Source organism: Helianthus annuus, chromosome 14, assembly GCF_002127325.2.
Source record: "Helianthus annuus cultivar XRQ/B chromosome 14, HanXRQr2.0-SUNRISE, whole genome shotgun sequence".
NCBI classification, from domain to species: Eukaryota; Viridiplantae; Streptophyta; class Magnoliopsida; order Asterales; family Asteraceae; genus Helianthus; species Helianthus annuus.
Window position 1 is genome coordinate 134,095,815 of NC_035446.2, and position 19,486 is coordinate 134,115,300.

General features: G+C 34.1%; 1 protein-coding gene across 1 annotated transcript; it reads right to left on the bottom strand.

Annotated features, from left to right (window-relative positions):
- Positions 1 to 12,860: 12,860 nt before the first annotated feature.
- On the bottom strand, positions 12,861 to 17,408 carry LOC110903987 (casein kinase II subunit alpha). The gene is made up of 10 exons (XM_022149794.2): positions 17,033 to 17,408; positions 16,813 to 16,942; positions 14,950 to 15,144; positions 14,179 to 14,336; positions 13,948 to 14,038; positions 13,776 to 13,841; positions 13,588 to 13,670; positions 13,446 to 13,509; positions 13,286 to 13,354; positions 12,861 to 13,175 (listed from the first exon to the last, which is right to left on the bottom strand). Exons 1-10 carry the CDS (start codon positions 17,344 to 17,346, stop codon positions 13,119 to 13,121), a joined length of 1,227 nt encoding a protein of 408 aa, XP_022005486.1. The 5' UTR covers positions 17,347 to 17,408; the 3' UTR covers positions 12,861 to 13,118.
- Between the last annotated feature and the right edge of the window lie 2,078 nt (positions 17,409 to 19,486).

The following is a 19,486-nucleotide window of genomic DNA, read 5'->3' on the forward strand; positions in this document are numbered from 1 at the left end:
TACGCGTATGACTGATGCGTGTGAAGTGTTATATAATTTAGGTGTATATTTTAAGACCTTTTTACACTTTTTAGCCAAGTTTTAAATTTATAAACACGATATTCACTAACACTAAACACACATATGGGCAAGTGCACCCATCGTGGACGTAGTATAGTGTTGGTAAGATGTCGAGGTCGTCCAAGGACACAAGAGCTTTTAGTACCGGTTTATCGTCAACGTCTAATCAAATCAAAATGTTAGAAAAAGATTTTTAAACTGGAAAAATAAAACTAACTAAAATGATGAAAAAGAAAATAAAAGTAAAAACAGATAGACAAGATGAATCACTTGGATCCGACTCGTGTGTAGTGTAACCTTTGATTATTTTCGCACTTTTGCACTTGTTTAAGAGATTATCTTAGTTATTGTAGTAGGCCCCTCTTTTGAAGGCGACGTTACCCTCAACCCAGTAGTTTGAGTCAGCAAGGATACAATCCTAAAGGGTCGGATTATTGAAAGATAATTAATTAAGTTATTAATGCATAATGTGGTAGGCCCCTCTTTTGAAGGCGACGTTACCCTCGGCTAAGTAGTCTGAGTCAGCAAGGATACAGTCCTAAGTAGCCGGGTTAAAGTTTTAATAGTAGTTTAACTTATGAGGGGATCAAAGAGTTTGGACCCCCGCCATCCAATACCGTTGGGTATTGAAGGAGGTCCTACTAAATTTGACTCAGGTCCTTTGCAGGATCTATACACTGAACAATGGCAAGACTCTTACCAAACCGTTCCCTTAACCCCCGACCAGGTAGCTAACATACCTCCATATAGACCGTGGAGATATGAATGGTGAAAATCTTTTATTTTATATAGACAGTAAAATAATGCCAAGACACCACGGACAAACGATGAGGAAGAAGCACCTTCAACATAAGAAAACTGGTAATTAAAGTCATTAATACAAAACCAATTAAAAAGTGCAAAAGATTAAAAATAAAAAGTATTACACCAAATAAAGGATTGTAACTGTAATTATTGAAGTTAAAGGTCATCCATTGCAATCCGATACAAACATAAAGGACGAAAAGTGTAATTTACCCAAGATTAAAACAATGAGGAGCTCTAATGAATCTGAAGATCTCCCTCTCGATTTGAAAGCTCAACCCTTAAGATCAATCTCACGAGACTTCAAAGGAACCCTAACCTTTGATACAAAAAACCAAACATTAAGTGATCGATGGACCCCATCAAAATAAATCTATGGACTGAATAACACCAAACTCTTCAAAAATAATATTCCTGTATGTATCAAATGCATATAAACCAAAATCGTTTATTCTTTTACTAATTCTATTTCATAACATATATTATTAAAGTTGTCTATTTAACCTTACTAATTCTACTATTTCATAACATATATTATTTATCTATTTAACCATAAAGTATGTTACAAAACTTGTTCGTTTAATTAAGTTAAAACGTAATGAATAAGACAATCCGGGTAAAAAAACATTATAACTTATATCTGTTGATGTATGTATTTTTTTCATAAAAAAACCAAACTAAATTATAGTCTTTTACGATATATTATTTAAGTATCGGTGATGTAGGACACATTCATTTCAGAATCAATAACTATGTTGAGAACTACATAATAAACTTATACTTATTCGCAGTTATATAATTGTCTACAGCGTTGTCTTTTTCTCTCATAAATCATTTATACATTATGTACAAGTATTTTAGGGTGGTCGGAGTGGTATCTTGATTCTTTGGGGGAAAGCCCTCCGAAAAAGAAAATTTGATGTTCCCATGTAGAGGGGGAGGTGTTACCACACCCCTTTTCGGTGCTTCACTTCCCGCTCTCTCACAGAGATTTGGCTTTCCCAGTGAGTACTTTCTGATCTTCTTCCCGCTTCTTCATCATGTTGGTCAGACGTGGATGTCTTTCCAAATAGAGCTTTCGGGGTGGACTCCAAACGCTCTTATACAGTTCTCGTAGTTCTTAGCATAATTCATATTTTCAACATAATGTCTAGATATAATATACACACAAACAAACAAACTATATGTTGAAACAAATATGATTGATTATTGAGTTGTTATTGGCGTAAGAAAACAAGGGCGTGCACAAGTTGGAGAGTGTATATCTAATAATATATATTGAAGCGTGAAGTCTTTATCAGACCCTAACGTTGACCCGCTATAACTGGATTTCTTTTCTCCCATATCTCATAGTTTATTGACGTCATGAAAACAACATCTGATCGGAATGGGTCATAATTGGCTTAAGAAAAATGTCCAAACTAAAACTGAATTTGAGTGAGAGAAAAAATATAAATAAGAAAACTATATATGGTGTAAATCTAGTTAGGTGTATCAATCAATTCTTAATTTAGTAGATTAAGAGTAAATAGTGGTTTTGGTCCCTGTGGTATAGTGGTTATTGCTACATTTTACAAAATCCAAATATCTTATGATTTCTATATCAAGGTTTCTATTTTATTGCGGTTTTAACTATAAGTTGGATGGAGTTAGTGTGGTGAACCAAAACCGCAATAAAATAGAAACCTTGGTATGGAAATTGCAAGACATTTGAATTTTGTAAAATGTAGCAATAACCACTAAACCACAGGGACCAAAACCGCTATTTACTTATCATGTTTTTGTTATTGTTTTCATTTTGTTTTATTATATTTTGTCAATAACATGTTAGAGATCTCAAATGAATACATGATCGATGACAATAGTGTCAAGGAGAGTCGTCCCTTGAAGGTCATCTATGGGCAACCCCCTGAAACAGAGTTAGAATATTGTCAAGGGACAATGTTTCAGAAATCTTTTTTCTATAGGAGCAGCGAAATCGAAAAAAATCAATTTTTTTTCCAAAATTTACACTACCGTCGGAGTGTGAAGAGGTAGCGGGGGCTTCCCCTATTCTCAAGCTACATCTGCCCTGGTCCAACTCATGTGAATCTTAGGCCCAAATTGCAACGTTAGGAAACAAGTTATGTACCTTAATTCAATCACTGTAAACACGTCTTTTGTAGCCAATGATCTCTAGATCAAGTGGTGGAGGACTTGCATTTCTCTTGAGAGATGCAGGTTCGACTCTCACTTGGTGCAGAGTGAGGCATTGGTGGGCAATGATAGGAGACCCAGGGAAACCTGGGTTGGATCCTTGAGCCAAACGGGTTTTACCGGTAATTTCACCGTCGTGCCTACGGGCGGGTGGATTACCGGGTTTTCCCCGGAATTGGTGGTGGACTCGGGTTACTCTCGGAGTACTCCGTTTGTCCAGTGGGTGCCCCGAGAGTACTCAGGATTGAGTTTGTTTGCCGTTCAAAAAAAAAAAAAAAAAAAAACACGTCTTTTGTAATTGTTATGAATCCTACATTTGTAATCAATAAAAAGTCACTGATGAGATTGTAAAAGGTAACACTAATGAGATTGTAAAGGTAACTCAAATTTATAGATTGAGTAATCATTTTAAATGTTCCCCATGTTCATGTTATTTTTTCTCACCAACGAATTACTTAAAAATCGGGTTCTTCACCATCGAAAAATTGAAGAAAAAGTATTGCTATTGATTTTATACGAGTGATTTGACTTTGTAAAAAACAAAGTAATCGATATACTTATTAGTTATTTTACCATCATTCTTTATAATTATAATTGGGGGCTTGGGTTGGGTTGGGGACTTAGGGTTTTGCTTGACACGTGGTGATAATGGGGTCCACCGGACTACCCCAAATAAAGTGGGGTGTGGAAGTGGCGTGGGTTAGCGGCTTTGGGCAGCCATGTTGGCTTACTTTATTTTATTTTTTTTAAATAGTTTGACCGAGTTCAGTGGCGGATCCAGAAATTATTTACTGTGGGTGCGGATGAGGTGTTCAACCATATTTTCAAGATGTGCGGTCGGGTTTTTTTGCCCAAAATATACACTATTTTTTTTCAAGGGGTGCGGCCGCCCACCCTGGCCAAAGGGTAGGTCCGCCACTGATCGCGTTGCAACATACGTTGTGCGTCGCCGATTGAAGTGACCAGCGCGATATCCTCCTCCTCCGTCCAGTTCACCATTTTCGGTTTTGTTGTTTGGTTGGAAAAAAATGAAATTTTGGTGTGAGATTGGTTGAAGAATTTTGTAAAAAAATGAGGGAGTGGGGAGAGGGTATTTATAGGTAAAAATTTCAAGGTTTTTTGAAAAAAAAAAAATTGATTTTTACTATTAAACCGCCATACCAAACGGCTATAGCTAACGGTCAAAAATGAATGTCTAATCATAACTAACCAGCTCACCCCACCCCACGTCAGGCCTCATATAAGGGTTTCTAACCTATTTATATATATTGAATTTCACAAGATAATATCAACTTGGATATGGTTTCTAAAGAACGTTAAAACTTATACATACATTTAGATTCTTGCACCAATTCGTAATAATTGTTCATTTTGCTCTAAAGATAATCTTAAGAACTCAATTCATCTTTAATGAATATATTCTCAGTTCTAAAGACATGACATTATCACAATATCATCATATTTCAAATGCATATTTAAAGAAGATTTCCATCAATACTATATATATACCACTTGCATTATCATATTAGTTACTTAGTTAGAAACCATGAATGCTCACATAAGAACAAAAGAATGAGGTGGTGAACAGTTTTATTGTCGTCACAATCGTTAATGAAGATTCTGTTCAGATGATTATTGTTAGCAAACAATAATATAATTATAAAGAGTAAAATGCACGGATAGTACCTGTGGTTTGGTGAAATTTCACCTTTAGTCCCTAACTTTTCAGAGTTACACTCTTAGTCCATGTGGTTTGACAAGTTGTTACTCGGATAGTCCCTAAAGCGGATGAAGATTACTCAGATAGTCCCTGTGGTTTGACAAGCTGTTACTCGGATAGTCCTTGTCATTTCACACCCACTTAACCAGAAAAACTAACCTCCATCGGTTTTGGGGACTATCCGAGTAACAACTTGTCAAACCACAGGGTAAGAGTGTAATTTTGAAAAGTTAAAGACTAAAGGTGAAATTTCACCAAACCACAAGGACTATCCGTACATTTTACTCAATTATAAACTATACGTAGGTAATCAGTTTATATAATTAGATAACAAACTAAAAGTTGTATAAAAATATCACAACATTTGTTAATACATAATGTATAATGTATTAATGTATATAGGGTGAGAGTTGGCTACAAAGTCCATTTTTCCTACAAAGTGTACACAGTCATAAAGCACCACAATTTCAGCCATAAAACACATTCAAAACCCACAAATAACAAAGTGGAGATTATTAAAACGCCATGTTTGTGGGTTTTGTGTTGTGTTTTGAATGATAAGGCTTTGATTTTCGAATAACTAGCATTAATGTGTTTTATGTTGATTATCATGTTGTGTTTTATATTCATAGTTCTACCATGGTATGTTTGAAGTTTTTATGGATTGTTAGGGTTTGGATATTGTGTTTTAGTGATATCTACTCTCTTATTTGTGGGTTTTGAGTATGTTTTATGGCTGAAATTGTGGTGTTTTATGACTTTATACAATTTATAGGAAAAATAGACTTTGTAGCCGAATACGGGCTACAAATTGTGTATATATTTATAGTTCCTTTCTTAAACTAAAATACGGATAGAATGATTCCTTTGTTCTCGACTTTAATATCGGATGGTTGAAATGTCACAATTATCCAAATGCTTTCACATACGGGCGTACACGTAATGACTAATGTGTGGGTTTATATATAATCGTACACATATTTTATTATGATTCGATTGTCTATAATTGATAATTAAATTACGTCATCTATAATTGATAATTAAATTACATCATCGTTACGTCTTAAGAAACTAAAAGCCAAAATAATTAAAGATACCAAACATACTACAGTTATTTAAGGCATTTGGCTTAGGGGCTGTTTGTTTACTTGTTAATGGGTTTTTAATGGTTCAGACTGTTTGTTTCGCCAGCAAATGTCTTAATGATTCAGACATTTGCCTCTGAATGGTTAAGCACTATACTGAGTCTGAATAGTTAAGACATCTAATTTGAATTGGTCAGACATTTGCCTCTGAACGGTTAAGCATTATACTGGCTCTTAATGGTTCAGACTTCTTACTGGTTCAGTACTTAATGGTTCAGACATCTTACTGGTTCAGTATAGGGCCGTTCAAATTGCTCGCCGCTCGTCGCTCGCTCGACGCTCGTTCGGAAATTGCTCGGAAAATGCTCGTTCGATTTGACGCTCGGTTGTAAACGAGCCGCTCTGCTCGGTTCGGTTTGTAAATGAGCCAAGCATGAGCAAAGGTCCGCTCGGATCGGTTCGGCTCGAATTATTATTTTAATTCGTATACATATACATATACATATACATATACACATACATCTATAAACATGTATTTACACAAATATACATTATACATATATATACACACATACACCTATATATATACACACACACTTACACATACATATATACTTAGATATAAATTAATTTTATAGTTTTATATGTACCAATCTATTAGATTTTGGTCAACTGTATACAAATTTACAACTATATTTATATGTACTAGCCCAATCAAGCCAATAAAAATTTAAAATCAAAACTAAAAGTTAAACCCTAAACCTAAATGACAGTCTGTTCATCGCCTCAATGTTTCATGTTGTTACCCTAAGTTGACCGTCTCCTGCTCTCAACGTAATTGTTCATGCAATATGTTCATCGACTCGTCAGCCACAAAATTGTTATTTATAAGAAAAATATTATGCTATGAAATGTGCATGTTTTTAAAGAAATAAAAACTTGAGACCCAACATTGTTACTATCTTTCTCAGCAAATTTAAATTGGGCGACGCGGTTGTCCAAATCGCTCGAACTTCGCTCGACGCTCGCTCGGAATTTTCACTACTCGAAAAATGCTCGCTTGAGTTGATGCTCGGTTTTAAATGAGCTGCTCCGCTCGGTTCGGTTTGAAAACGAGCCAAGCACGAGCAAAGGTCCGCTTGGTTCGGCTCGGCTCGTGAACAGCCCTAGTTCAGTACTTAATGGTTCAGACATCTTACTGGTTCAGTACTTAATGGTTCAGACATCTTACTGGTTCAGCACTTAACCATTCAGATGTTGCCAAACAGCCCCTTATTCGGTGTCGTTGTGAAGGTGAAGGAGGCGTGGAGTGTCATGTGTCTGTCACGTTAGCAAAGGTTTTGTCCTTCAACTCCAAGAACCATAGGTTGGTTATGAAGGTGAAGGGAGCAATTTTTGGTTTATTATTATTTTTCATTATTCTACCAATCAACCATACCTATCTACACAACAACCAATCACCATCAACCACATCCATACCCAAATCCTGCTCACGCCCGTGAGAATCTCCAACACGCCCGTAAGAATCTCCAAGCCCCATGGGGCAAACGCTGGACCACGCCACATACGGGGTGATGTTGGTGGCGTGGGGTGGAGGAGCTTCCCCTCCCTTTCTCCACGCCCCACACTGTATGGTCTTAAACAATCAAAATTATAAGTTCAACAATGGTAGATCGATATAGTCAAATGTAGGCTATGTAGAGTCTTACAAAGATATATAGATTATCTGGCTAACGATTTGATGATTTGATCAAATGTTAACCAAAATAGAAACCAAATTATTCGCATAATGTAGCACTTGTTTATAGACGATTTTAAAAACTTATACTGGTCAGTTTAAATCTCCTATCTAAGGCTATATGGTGTGGTTATGACCCTCATAATCACTATGACCTTCTACGTCAATGTCATGTCACTCACCTCTAATCCACCATTCAAAACCAATAACCTAAGGGTGTGGTCATGACCCAAACTACTATCCCCTTATTTATTTTAATTTATCTTTGTCTAAAGAAAAGGGAATTATTTCTTGAAAAATGGAAAGAAGGACCATGGTTGTCATGGTTTAATCCTTGCAAACCATGGTGGATTATGCAAGGGGGTGGTGTAACCTTCATTTCATATTCCTACGTATCAAATCATGTCCCAACCATAACCCCACACACTTTAGCCTAATAAATAAAAATAATTATTACATGGAATGTTTGAGCACTCGTCTCAATAGCATGTTTTAAGCACTCATTATTTAGTTTTAGTAACATGTTATTGAAAGTTTTATTGTTTAGAAAAAAAAATTATTATTTATTAAATTAGGAAATTTAGGAAAATTTCATCCTAAACATTAACTATGAACAATGGTTAATAATTTGAACTGTTTTTAACGTAGGAACATATATTAGGCATGTATATCAAAAATTAATTTTAAATATAAAGTTCTAACCTTTTTTAATGTGTTATATAAATTAAAAATGTAAGAATTTTTATGTTTTTTTTAAAGGAGAACTTCATTAACCACGGCTCGAAGTGTCCTCAAAGCAAGGATCTACGAGCAAAAAACAAGCCAAACAACATCAGTCCAATGGACAAATACACCAGTTCTTCCAATCGACATTTTTAAATCTAGACCTATTACGAAACCAAAAAAACGACGTAGATTTAACAACTTCCACAATCTCTATAGGTCTCCGGCTTTTGTTGCTGAAAATCCAATTATTTCGCTCGTTCCATAGCACCCACATGGCAGTGTAAACGATGCCGCGCAAAATGAACCTCTTTCTTTAGGCTGAGTATGAGACTCTGAAGCTTTAAGCAGATCCATAACATTGAACGCATAACTATGATCCATCCGGCACCAAGCTTCTATACGGAACCAAACCTCTTGAGGAAAGCCAATAAATTTAATGAAAGTAAAATTTGTAAATGATTTGTTATCAATAGAATATAATTTAGTTATTAACTCTTAACTTTGTTTTTGTTTTGTAAATTACGTTTATTTTCGGTAATAATGAAAAGAAAATAAATAATAAATTTAATGAATGTAATTTTCACAATTATAAATGTAAGTAATCTGTTTGCCAATTTTATTTGTAAAAAGCATTATTAGTTTCGTAAAAATCTTATTTGACTAAAACTTAAAAGGGTGTTTAAAACATGTTAGGGGGAGGGGCGCTTGTTCTCGGTCATCGTTGGGGCATTTGAGCTGGTATGCGCGCCACCAGCCTCCTTTGGCTCTGGAAACGACTCAGTCGGAGGTAGGGTCCAGCGGCTGGAAGAGCACCGCACGTCGTGCGGTGTCCGGTGCGCCCCCGGCGGCCCTTGAAAATCCGGAGGACCGGGTGTAGGTCGCGCGCTTAAGCGCCATCCATTTTCAGGGCTAGTTGATTCGGCAGGTGAGTTGTTACACACTCCTTAACGGATTTCGACTTCCATAACCACCGTCCTGCTGTCTTAATCGAGCATTATTAGTTTCGTAAAAATCTTATTTGACTAAAACTTAAAAGGGTGTTTAAAACATGTTACGTGGACAATTATTTTTTTATTAGGTAGAAGGATTTTTTTTTTCAAACTTATTAGTTTCGTAAAAATCTTATTTGACTAAAACCTAAAAGGGTGTTTAAAACATGTTACGTGGACAATTATATTTTTTATTAGGTAGAAGGATTTTTCTTTCAAACTTAGGGTATGTTTGTAGAGCTGTAAACGAATCGAACGAACACGGACAAGGCTATGTTCGTGTTTGTTCGTTAAGGAAATTTGGATGTTCGTGAACTGTTCGCGAACATATGACAAACAGAAGTTTGTGTTCGTGTTCGTTCGGTAAGGAATTTTGGTTGTTCGCGAACTGTTCGTGAACACTAACCACGAACGCAAACGAACACAAATGAACTTTAATTTTGAAAATTAAAAAAGGCACCGTTAATCTTAAACATTGTACACAACGAAAATAGTTAAATATAACCATTTAAAGATTAAAGGGATGGATAATATTGGGTTCAATCAATTGGAGATAAGTAAAAAAATTAATAATACATATGGGGAAAGTAGAAAATTAATAAAACATTAAAAACTTTTAGAAAAATAAACATAAAAAACGAACACGAACGAACATAAACAAACGAACACGAATGAACATATTACCGAACGTCCACGAACGCAGTCGAACGAACGAGACCTTTGTTCGTGTTCGTTCGTTAAGCTTATCGAACGAAATTTTTTGTTCGTGTTCGTTCGTTAAGCTTATCGAACGAACATAAACGAACTTCCCGCCGAACGGTTCACGAACTGTTCGCTGAACGTTCAGTTCGTTTACAGCCCTACATGTTTGGCTAAGCTTTTTGAAACAATTTATTGACTTATTAGTTTTTTAAAAAATCCATAAGTTCCAAAATTATGTTTGGCAACCAGGTTGTATGTGAGGGGAAAAGTGACTTTTCCAAAAAGTCACTCCATACTGACTTTTCCAGAAATCCAATAAGTCAATAAATTGTTTTCAAAAAGCTTAACCAAACATGCCCTTATTGTTTAAACGGAAATTTATTAATCTCATCATCATTACTCCCTAATTTAAATTGATCGCCGTGTAAACTTCCGTTATATAAAAAACTAAACCTTAATTTACAACGCTCTGGTAAGGGGTAAAAATCATTATAGAGTATAGACGCCCCTAAGGAACTTATTATCATCTACAACCTCAATATTTGAAAAACGCTACACTTTATAACCTTCTGTTAGTAGACACTCACGTTGACTGGTACAAAGACCATTTTGCTCTTTATTCATATCAATACACGTACCTATGGTTTAGACTTATTATCATATTCCAACCCTGTGTTTTACCAAAAATATTTTCCTTCCAAATTCAAATCCGTATAACTATACGAACACCCAAAGAATATATATATAGGGTAGGAGTTGGCTACAAAGTCAACTTTTCCTACAAAGTGTAGGAAGCCATATCCATGTGACATGTGTCAATTAATTATTTTAATCAGAAGGGCATGATGGTAATTTGATAATTATTTTAATTATGGAATATATTATATCCTAAGCTAACTAATGAGAATTTTAAGAAAACTGAATATCTCTTTGATTTCAAATGTGACGGTTATCAATGATTATAATACGATCGCTACAACATATTCACATTCATGTCGTATTTCATCTGGTTCGTCACATTGCGTTTTATCACTAAAACACACTACTATGAACACATCTACGTTGTGTTTTAGCATTCGGTAACTGGTTTGTCGTTGTGTTTTAGCAGTCATTAATTGTAGCTGGTTAGTCACATTGTGTTTTATCATAAACAAATTTTTGACGTTGTGCTTTAGCATTCAGTCACTAGTTAGTTCGTTACATTGTGTTTTATAACTAAAACACACTACATAAAAAACACATCTTTGATCTCTAAAAAAGAAGAAATACTGAAACAATAGATCTGATTTATCGCTATTTTTTGTATGATTTGGTGTTTTTAAAGGTGGGGGATTAGAGAGAGAGAGAAAATCGCGACAATTATGGAGGTGGTTTTATGATTGATAGTTATTTCCTTATTTAAAACACGTTAAATGACACATTTATCCCCAATTAATTAAATTAATCTATTTTTAAGACACACAAATTACAAAAAATGCCACCAAGATGATTCCAACCATCAAACACACTCATCCAACGGTCAAGATCACTTCCTACACTTTATAGGAAAAACACACTTTGTAGAGGAACCCCACCCAATATATATATATATAGAGAGAGAGAGGACAAAGATCCGTTAGGAACCACCCTTTATTGCGAGAACCGCGAGAACCAATGTGAACACAACCAAAAATGCATAAAAATAGCTAAAAAACACACAAATTTTTTTTTAATATTTTTTATAAAAAAATCGCTACTTTTAGTAGCAAAAAAAATTTTTTTAAAAACTTTTTTTTAAATTTTTTTTTGCTACTAAAAGTAGCGATTTTAACATAAAAAATATTAAAAAAATAGATTTTTTTATATTTTTTTAGGTTTTTTGGGGGTTTAGGTTTTTGGGGGGTTGGGGAGGGGTTTAGGTTTTTTTTTTTTTTTTTTTTTTGGGGGGGGGGGGGTTAGGTTTTTTTAGTTATTTTAGGTTGTGTTCACATTGGTTCTCGCAATAAAGGTGGTTCTCATGAACCTTACCCTATATATATATATAGGACAAAGATCCGTTAGCAACCACCCTTTATTGCGGTAACCGCGAGAACCAATGTGAACACAACCAAAAATGCCTAAAAATAGCTAAAAAACACACAAAAAAATTTTTAAATATTTTTTATAAAAAAAATCGCTACTTTTAGTAGCAAAAAGAATATTTTTTGGGTGGTGGTGGGGTGGGGGTGGGTGTTTAGGTTTTTGGTGGTGATGTAGTGAGTTTAGTTTTAGGTTATTGGACACTTGTCACTCTATAAATCCTTCTTACACTTCTTACAATTAGAAACCTTTGTAGAATAACTTGACCCCCCAATTTATATGTGGACGATTTGAATCTGCAAAAAATAGAGAAGATATTTTACAATATTTTGATAATGTTGTATAATAGGTTATGTAAATTTTGAAGATGTGTTAAAAAAAACTAATGTAAAATAGAGCTTCACCTACCTGGCTTTGCCCCAACCTGTTCGGATTGGAACCCGTTCTAATTAAGTCAACATAAGTCAAAACCAGGTTTTGTTGAAACCAGAGTAAGAAAAGTTAAAAGATGGGGTTTGAAACCCAGTTTTGACTGTTGTTGAAAGTAGAGGGTCGGGTTGAATCCTAGCCAGTTCTTGCCAAATCAATTTCAGTGCCGGTTCCAGTTTCTGAACATATGTTTTGTGCACCTTTGTATAGAAAGGTTCAGAAACCCCGATCAAAAATCATATCGAATTCTAGTGTACTCAGAATCCGACTTAATATTTGGGATCATCTTTTGTACCTTTAGCACAAACTCGACAATGTACAAGCACGAATAACTCGAGCTTGCACCATAAAAGTTGGGCAAAAATACACCTTTAACACATACATCATGAAGTTTTAATCTTTAAACTCATTTGACAAAAAAAAGAAAGAGAAAAAAAAGACGACAACAATAATACAGTTTTACAATCAGACACGCAACATGGTTTCTCGATGAAACTAAAAACAGAAGGGACATAACAAAAAAAAGAAATAGAAATAAAGTACGAACAATTGTGAGTCACAACATAGAGGGAAACCGGGTACAAGATGCTGCTGCTTTTCATTCTTCCCCACTATGCACGGGTCCTGCTGCTTTCTGCATTTCTTATTGGGTAAAAGTAAGGATGTGCCTGCATTATCAAATTATAATTGTATCATCAAATTATTAAACAAATATAACTTAAACGGTTAACTGTTAACCCATGTATTTAAAGTGTGTAAAGCAAGTATAGAAAATTACCATTGCTTCTTTGGCAGTGGGCCTTTCTTGATGATCATACCGAAGTAACTTGTCAAGGAAGTCAATTGCCTACTCAACAAGCAACCACATGTATAAAAATTAACATAATCACAGACTGAACCATAGTTAGAACTATACATCGGAAAATATTTTTATTTACCTCAGGAACAGCTAAATGTTGATTATCAGAATTAATGAACTTTGTCCATGGTTTTCTGCTATGCCTGCATCCGAAGCCGAATATACGATTTTAAATAAATGAAACTAAAAGATTGTAGGTGAAATGAGCATATGCTACCGACCTCCCGACAAGAGCAACTAGATGTGGATCTAGCTCTAAGCGATACCTCTGAAGATAAGTATTTAATTCGTCTGTCCCTAACACCTATCCAAAAATATTTAAATATCCAATATAATCCATGATTTTAGAAATTTATCAAAAACAAAAATCATAACCAGACATAACAATTAACAGGTGGTACACATATACCTTGGCAATTTTGACCAGCTGATCATAATTGTCATGACCGTAAAAAAATGGTTCTTTACGGAATATCTGCACAATAAGCATATTAAATAGTAGAACTAAATAGAGTGCAACGAATTCAAAACGTCATAAAAGTATATGATAAATGAAGCAAAGATTGAAAAAACATAATCACCATTCCAGCAAACATGCAACCAAGGCTCCACAAGTCTAGAGAGTAATCATAATCTTGCAAATCGACAAGGAGTTCAGGACCTTTGAAATATCTGCATTCAAAGAGGATAAAGATGAGTGCAAATATGACTTTTTTTATTATAAAAGGAAACGAGTAGGTGCAGAATAGGTTCATTGCTATTCTGAATATCGTAGGAACAGGGGAAATGAGGATGTCATCGAATGTACGAACCTAGATGCTACACGAACGTTATACTCTTTCCCAGGATGATAAAACTCTGCAAGGCCCCAATCTATAAGGCGAAGCTTGCGCTTTTCATGATCAATCATTACATTGTGGGGCTTCACGTCTCTGTGCATGATCCCTTGAGAGTGACAGTAATCTAAGGCCTAAACACAACCAACACAAGGTACATTATACACACAATTACATACATATACATAAATATATACACATACACACACATATATATACACTAGAAGGGAGTCCGCGCGATTCGGCAGGAAACACAGACAATGCCAGGGTGTGCATTGTTTGGTTATTATCCTCAACCAAGACCGAAGTCATCGATTAGTCTATTTTATTAACCAATTGGTTTTCAGTATATCGGTTTGGCTTATTCGGTTAGATCGACGGTTTTTGGTTTGACTCTTTTAATATCGTGGGGAGTAGACGAGTAGTTAGTTTCTTATAAGGGGATAAAGTGTAACAACTAACTAATTAGTAATTATCTATAATTTTATTAAAAATAAGGGATTAAAGCGTAGTTAAGATGAGGGGATTAAAGTGTAATCGATGTTTGAAAGACTAATTTACCCTCATTTTAGGTTGTACCTTATGCATTAAAGCAAAATAAAGTTCTTAACTTTTGGGTATTTTAAAATGTCCTTGTTATATGCATTATATATAGTATAGATATAGATATATACATGAAAATCAGAGCTCATGTGTATCAAAGTTATTAGATAACTGAAAAAAGAATCAAGTTTTTGAGATGTTTACCTTTAAGAGTTCATATATATAATAGCGGATATCGACATCAGAAAGTGTCGGATAAAGTACTTTGAAATCAGTGTTGTTCACGAATTCAAATATCAGACTCGGTGTCTTTGATTGCTGATCTCTAACAATATCCAGCAATTTCACAATATTTGGCCCACCACAAAGGTTTTGCAGGATCTTGATCTCCCTCTTAATCTGCATTCAAAAATATATAAATCATCAACTCAATGATGAATGAAATAAAATGCATGCAAATATGAAAAAAAAAATGAGAGTAAAAAAAACTAAAAACATTCTAAGTAGGATCTGAGAATATGTTTATAATTTTCAGCCTGAATAAACCAGGTGAATTTTCCTATACCATACATGCTTTCTTTTCTGGTAACGCTATAAAGACGTCATAAGTTCTATCAATATTTTTCCATAGTAGCCTAAATCACAAGACGCACGCCTATGAAAAAAAGTGCAATGATAGGAAAAATAAAAATCAATGTAACAGGCATTGAAAAAAACTAATACCATTTCACATATATTATCCAAAAAAACCTAATAGAATCATCCAGTCAATACTAAAACAATAACCATTCACAAAAAAAAAAAAAGAATAGAATCATTTAGTCAATAAAAGTAATAATTATTCACAAAAAAAAAAATAATAATAATAATAAACCTAACAGAAACATCCGGTCTCACTTGCATTTGCTGCATCAAGCCAGATCAAAACTGGGGATTTTGGTCTTGGGTTACGATGATAATAAAAAATAAGAAAGGAAGAATAGGGATCAAAAAAGGTTGGTGATTTATAGCATCATCGATCAATTTATGTAATTCAGGTTTATATGAGACCAAATAGACATTAGATAAAGCCGTAACATGGTTTAGGAGGTGTTGAGTGCACTATTGTATGCTTGAATACAATCATAGAGCCAACAAATGGAAGTGGTAAACGGGGTTGTGTCCCCACATAGGATTAAAGGTCGGCCGCCATTGCAACGCCAACAATAGTATGCACAACCTTGATTTAGAAATGCTTGAGGCGCTCCAAAGCGTTTTGGTTCCAAAATCCGGGACGAGAGGCGCGAGGTGAGAGCTTCACATATATGAGGTGCTCAAAATAAAAAAAAAAAATATATATATATATATATATATATATATATATTCATACATGTCAAGATGAAGTCAAAACACACTTAAGACTCTTAAAAAACATTATAATAGTCTCGAATCAATAAAACATAAAACAAAGCAGATACCAGACTAATTTTCCCAACTTCAACTGCTGTCTCACAGCGCTTCTTGTAAGCCAGCGCTTTTCCCCAACAAAAGCATTTTTTACATACGCCTCACACGCGCTTTTTCAAACCAAGTATATGACCAGACTATATTTCCCAAGGAAATTTCGTGCAACTTTAAGCTATTAATACTGCTTTAGACAAACGTAATTCACACGATCCAGGCTACAAACGCTTATCAACTACCCTGACACCTTTTGTTTAACAACCGACATTGTGCTAAAACCTAGCCTGGATTTCCAAAGCTTACTAGAGATGTCCATGCAGCATAGAACTAGCAAGCCGCAAAGTAACCCACACGTATCACTCTCGCTTAGAGCAAACTTTGTAACTCAAAACAACAATGCTTTTTTACATTCTTCATAAACCATAACAACCACAACAACAATGATGTTATTACCAGCCTAAAGGATTGCTTTTTCATTAATTAAAGAATAATTCAGATCTTAGATATAATAATCTGATGCACAACACCTGAAGAAAAGAAATCCCCTTTTTCACATGAAAGAAAATGACATAACACAAGAACAAAAATCTTGAATGAAACCAAAGAAACAAGAAATGGTCTAACCTTCTTCTTCTTAACAGGCTTAAGTATCTTAATAATGCACTTCTCATCATTAGTACAGTGAAACCCCTCAAAAACTTCACTGTATTTCCCCCTCCCAACCTTCCTTACCACCTCATAATTATCCTGTTCCCTGTAACCAAAACAAAATAGAAAAAAATCAAAAAAAACCTAAAATCAAAAACAACAACAAGAAGAAGAAAGGTGAAATAAGAGGGCTAACCCCCATTGAACGGTCAAGGACTCGTAATCCCAATACTCCTTGGGGCGGATAACATTAACATCGGTATAAACCCTAGCCTTGGATGGGGCGCCAGGGCGGCGAATAGCTTTTCCGATCTTTTGCGCCAGGGTTTCTTGCAGAGAGAGGGTCGGCCGGAGGCTGTAGGATGGGGGTGAAGGGGTGGGTTGGGTTTGCTGAGGGTGTTTGTGTTTTGGTTTGCGGTGGTGGTGAGCGGCGGAGAAGAAGCGGCGGAAGAGGGGTGGGGAGGAAGGGAATTTGGAGGAGATTAATTGGAGAGAAGGCCTTACGGCCATCAAACGGGTGTTATAATCAAGAAGACGACCTCCAGATCGGCCTTTTTTCTTTTTCTTTATGTGCCTCCTTTGTTTTTTTTTTTTTTTTTATTGATTTTTGTTTCCTTTTTCTTCTTTTGACGACTTGTCTAATTGTATGTATCTCTTTTTTTTAGTGAATTTATGTTGAATTGTGTAAATGAAGAAAGTTATAGACACTGATGAAAAAATTAAATGGGTTTAATGTGTATGTTATATCTAATCTAATTCTAATAAAAGAGTCCTATTAATGCCACATGGTATTTTCTCATTTAAAAGTCCTACTAAAGCCATATGGCATTTCCTCATTCAATTCACTAATAATATATATTTATATTTCATATGCATAAATATTATAATGCATAATAATAACAATAATAATCTAATCTAATACTAATAAAAGAATCATGTTAATGTTACATAACATTCTCTTCTTAAAATAATATTTTAATGTTATGTGGCATTCTCTCCTTTACTATTATTATTAATTCTTCTTATTATTATTATAATATCATATTAATATACAATTTATTGATTTATACATAACAAAAAATAAATAAATATTGTTATTATATCATATTAATATATACAATTTATTAATCTATACATAAGTATAGATAAATACGTAATACATAAAAATATTTATCTTATACTATTGAAATATTTTAATTATTTATTTTTATTTTCATATGTGACATTAGATTTTATTTTTTCAACATTGCTGATCAAACCAAATCAGGTATTTATCTAACCAAATAATTTATTTGCGAATAACTAAACACAGGTATATCTTAGTTTAGCAATATTATTATTTTATTAATAATATATTAGATTAGTATCCAGTTATTATTATTAATATATAACACATGTGGTGTTCGATACAAAAAAAAAACTTTATTGCGAATATAACTCTTTATTCAACGAATTTTATACCACCATGCCAATAAACCTATAAAAACGAATATGGTATATAGTTTAAAATTTAAATTATATTTTATATAATTTAGATTATATTTTAATTTATTTTGTAATTATATATCAACAATGATTAAGTTAAATAGAAGGTATTTACATAGCTTTTTAAGTTCACATTTAAGCGATGATATAAATCAATGGGGTGAGTTTTATTTGGATTAAGAAAACAATAAATTAAATAAGTAAAAAGACAAAAATGCCTCTCATTAAACTGACTTTTTTGATGAAGTTAATGGGCTTGATGAAAATAACAAAAAGAATGAAAAACTCAGGTACTAATGAGAAAAATTGTTATTGCTATTGCTATTATTATCTATTCGTAATTATTAAATTATTATAATTATGATTTATTATTATCTAAGTCACTAGGTTATAGTCTATGCGTTACACGGGTTTAGGTAACATATTGTCTTTATTCAACCCGTGTAATACGCGGGTCTATAAACTAGTATATAATATATAAAGGTAAAAAACAAAAAACTAAAAAGATTATGAATCATGAAATGATGATAGAAGAGTATAACATATTATTCGTCTTATTTATAATGAAACTAATCTAATTTGATGTAATTAAAACAATCATGAATTTTACGGGCAATTTTGTTTGCTTTGGAACAAAACAAGAGAAAGTGACCAGTTCGTCTTAATGGATAATCACGTCTCTTGAATTTGGAACTATGCAAGAGAGTTGAGGTAAGGGGTGATTTCAGGATCTACAAGAATGTAACACTTTGGTGAACAGGTTAGTTATTTCGGATGGGAATATCGATGAACCTAGATGGATAGGAATGATGGATTCTCGATTGAGAACTTCGTTCAAAGATTGACAAAGTTCATCTTAACTAGTCAACTACATCCCTGGTTTGGTTTAGATAGGTAATAGGTCCATATTCAAGTTAATATTCTCCTATGGAGGGCCAAGTTAGATTGACTATCAACCCGGGAGGCTTTGGCTACAAGGGGTGTAAACACCGAATGTTTGTCTTTTCCATTATGTGAAGATGTCATAAAAAATGCTAATCATATCTTCATCTCCTACAGTTTTGGAAAACTTATATGATCGTACATTTGGTCATGGTGTAATCTCCCTGTAGTGTATTACAATTCGGTGACGGGCCTTCTACAAATTCCAAACCTGTATAGTCTC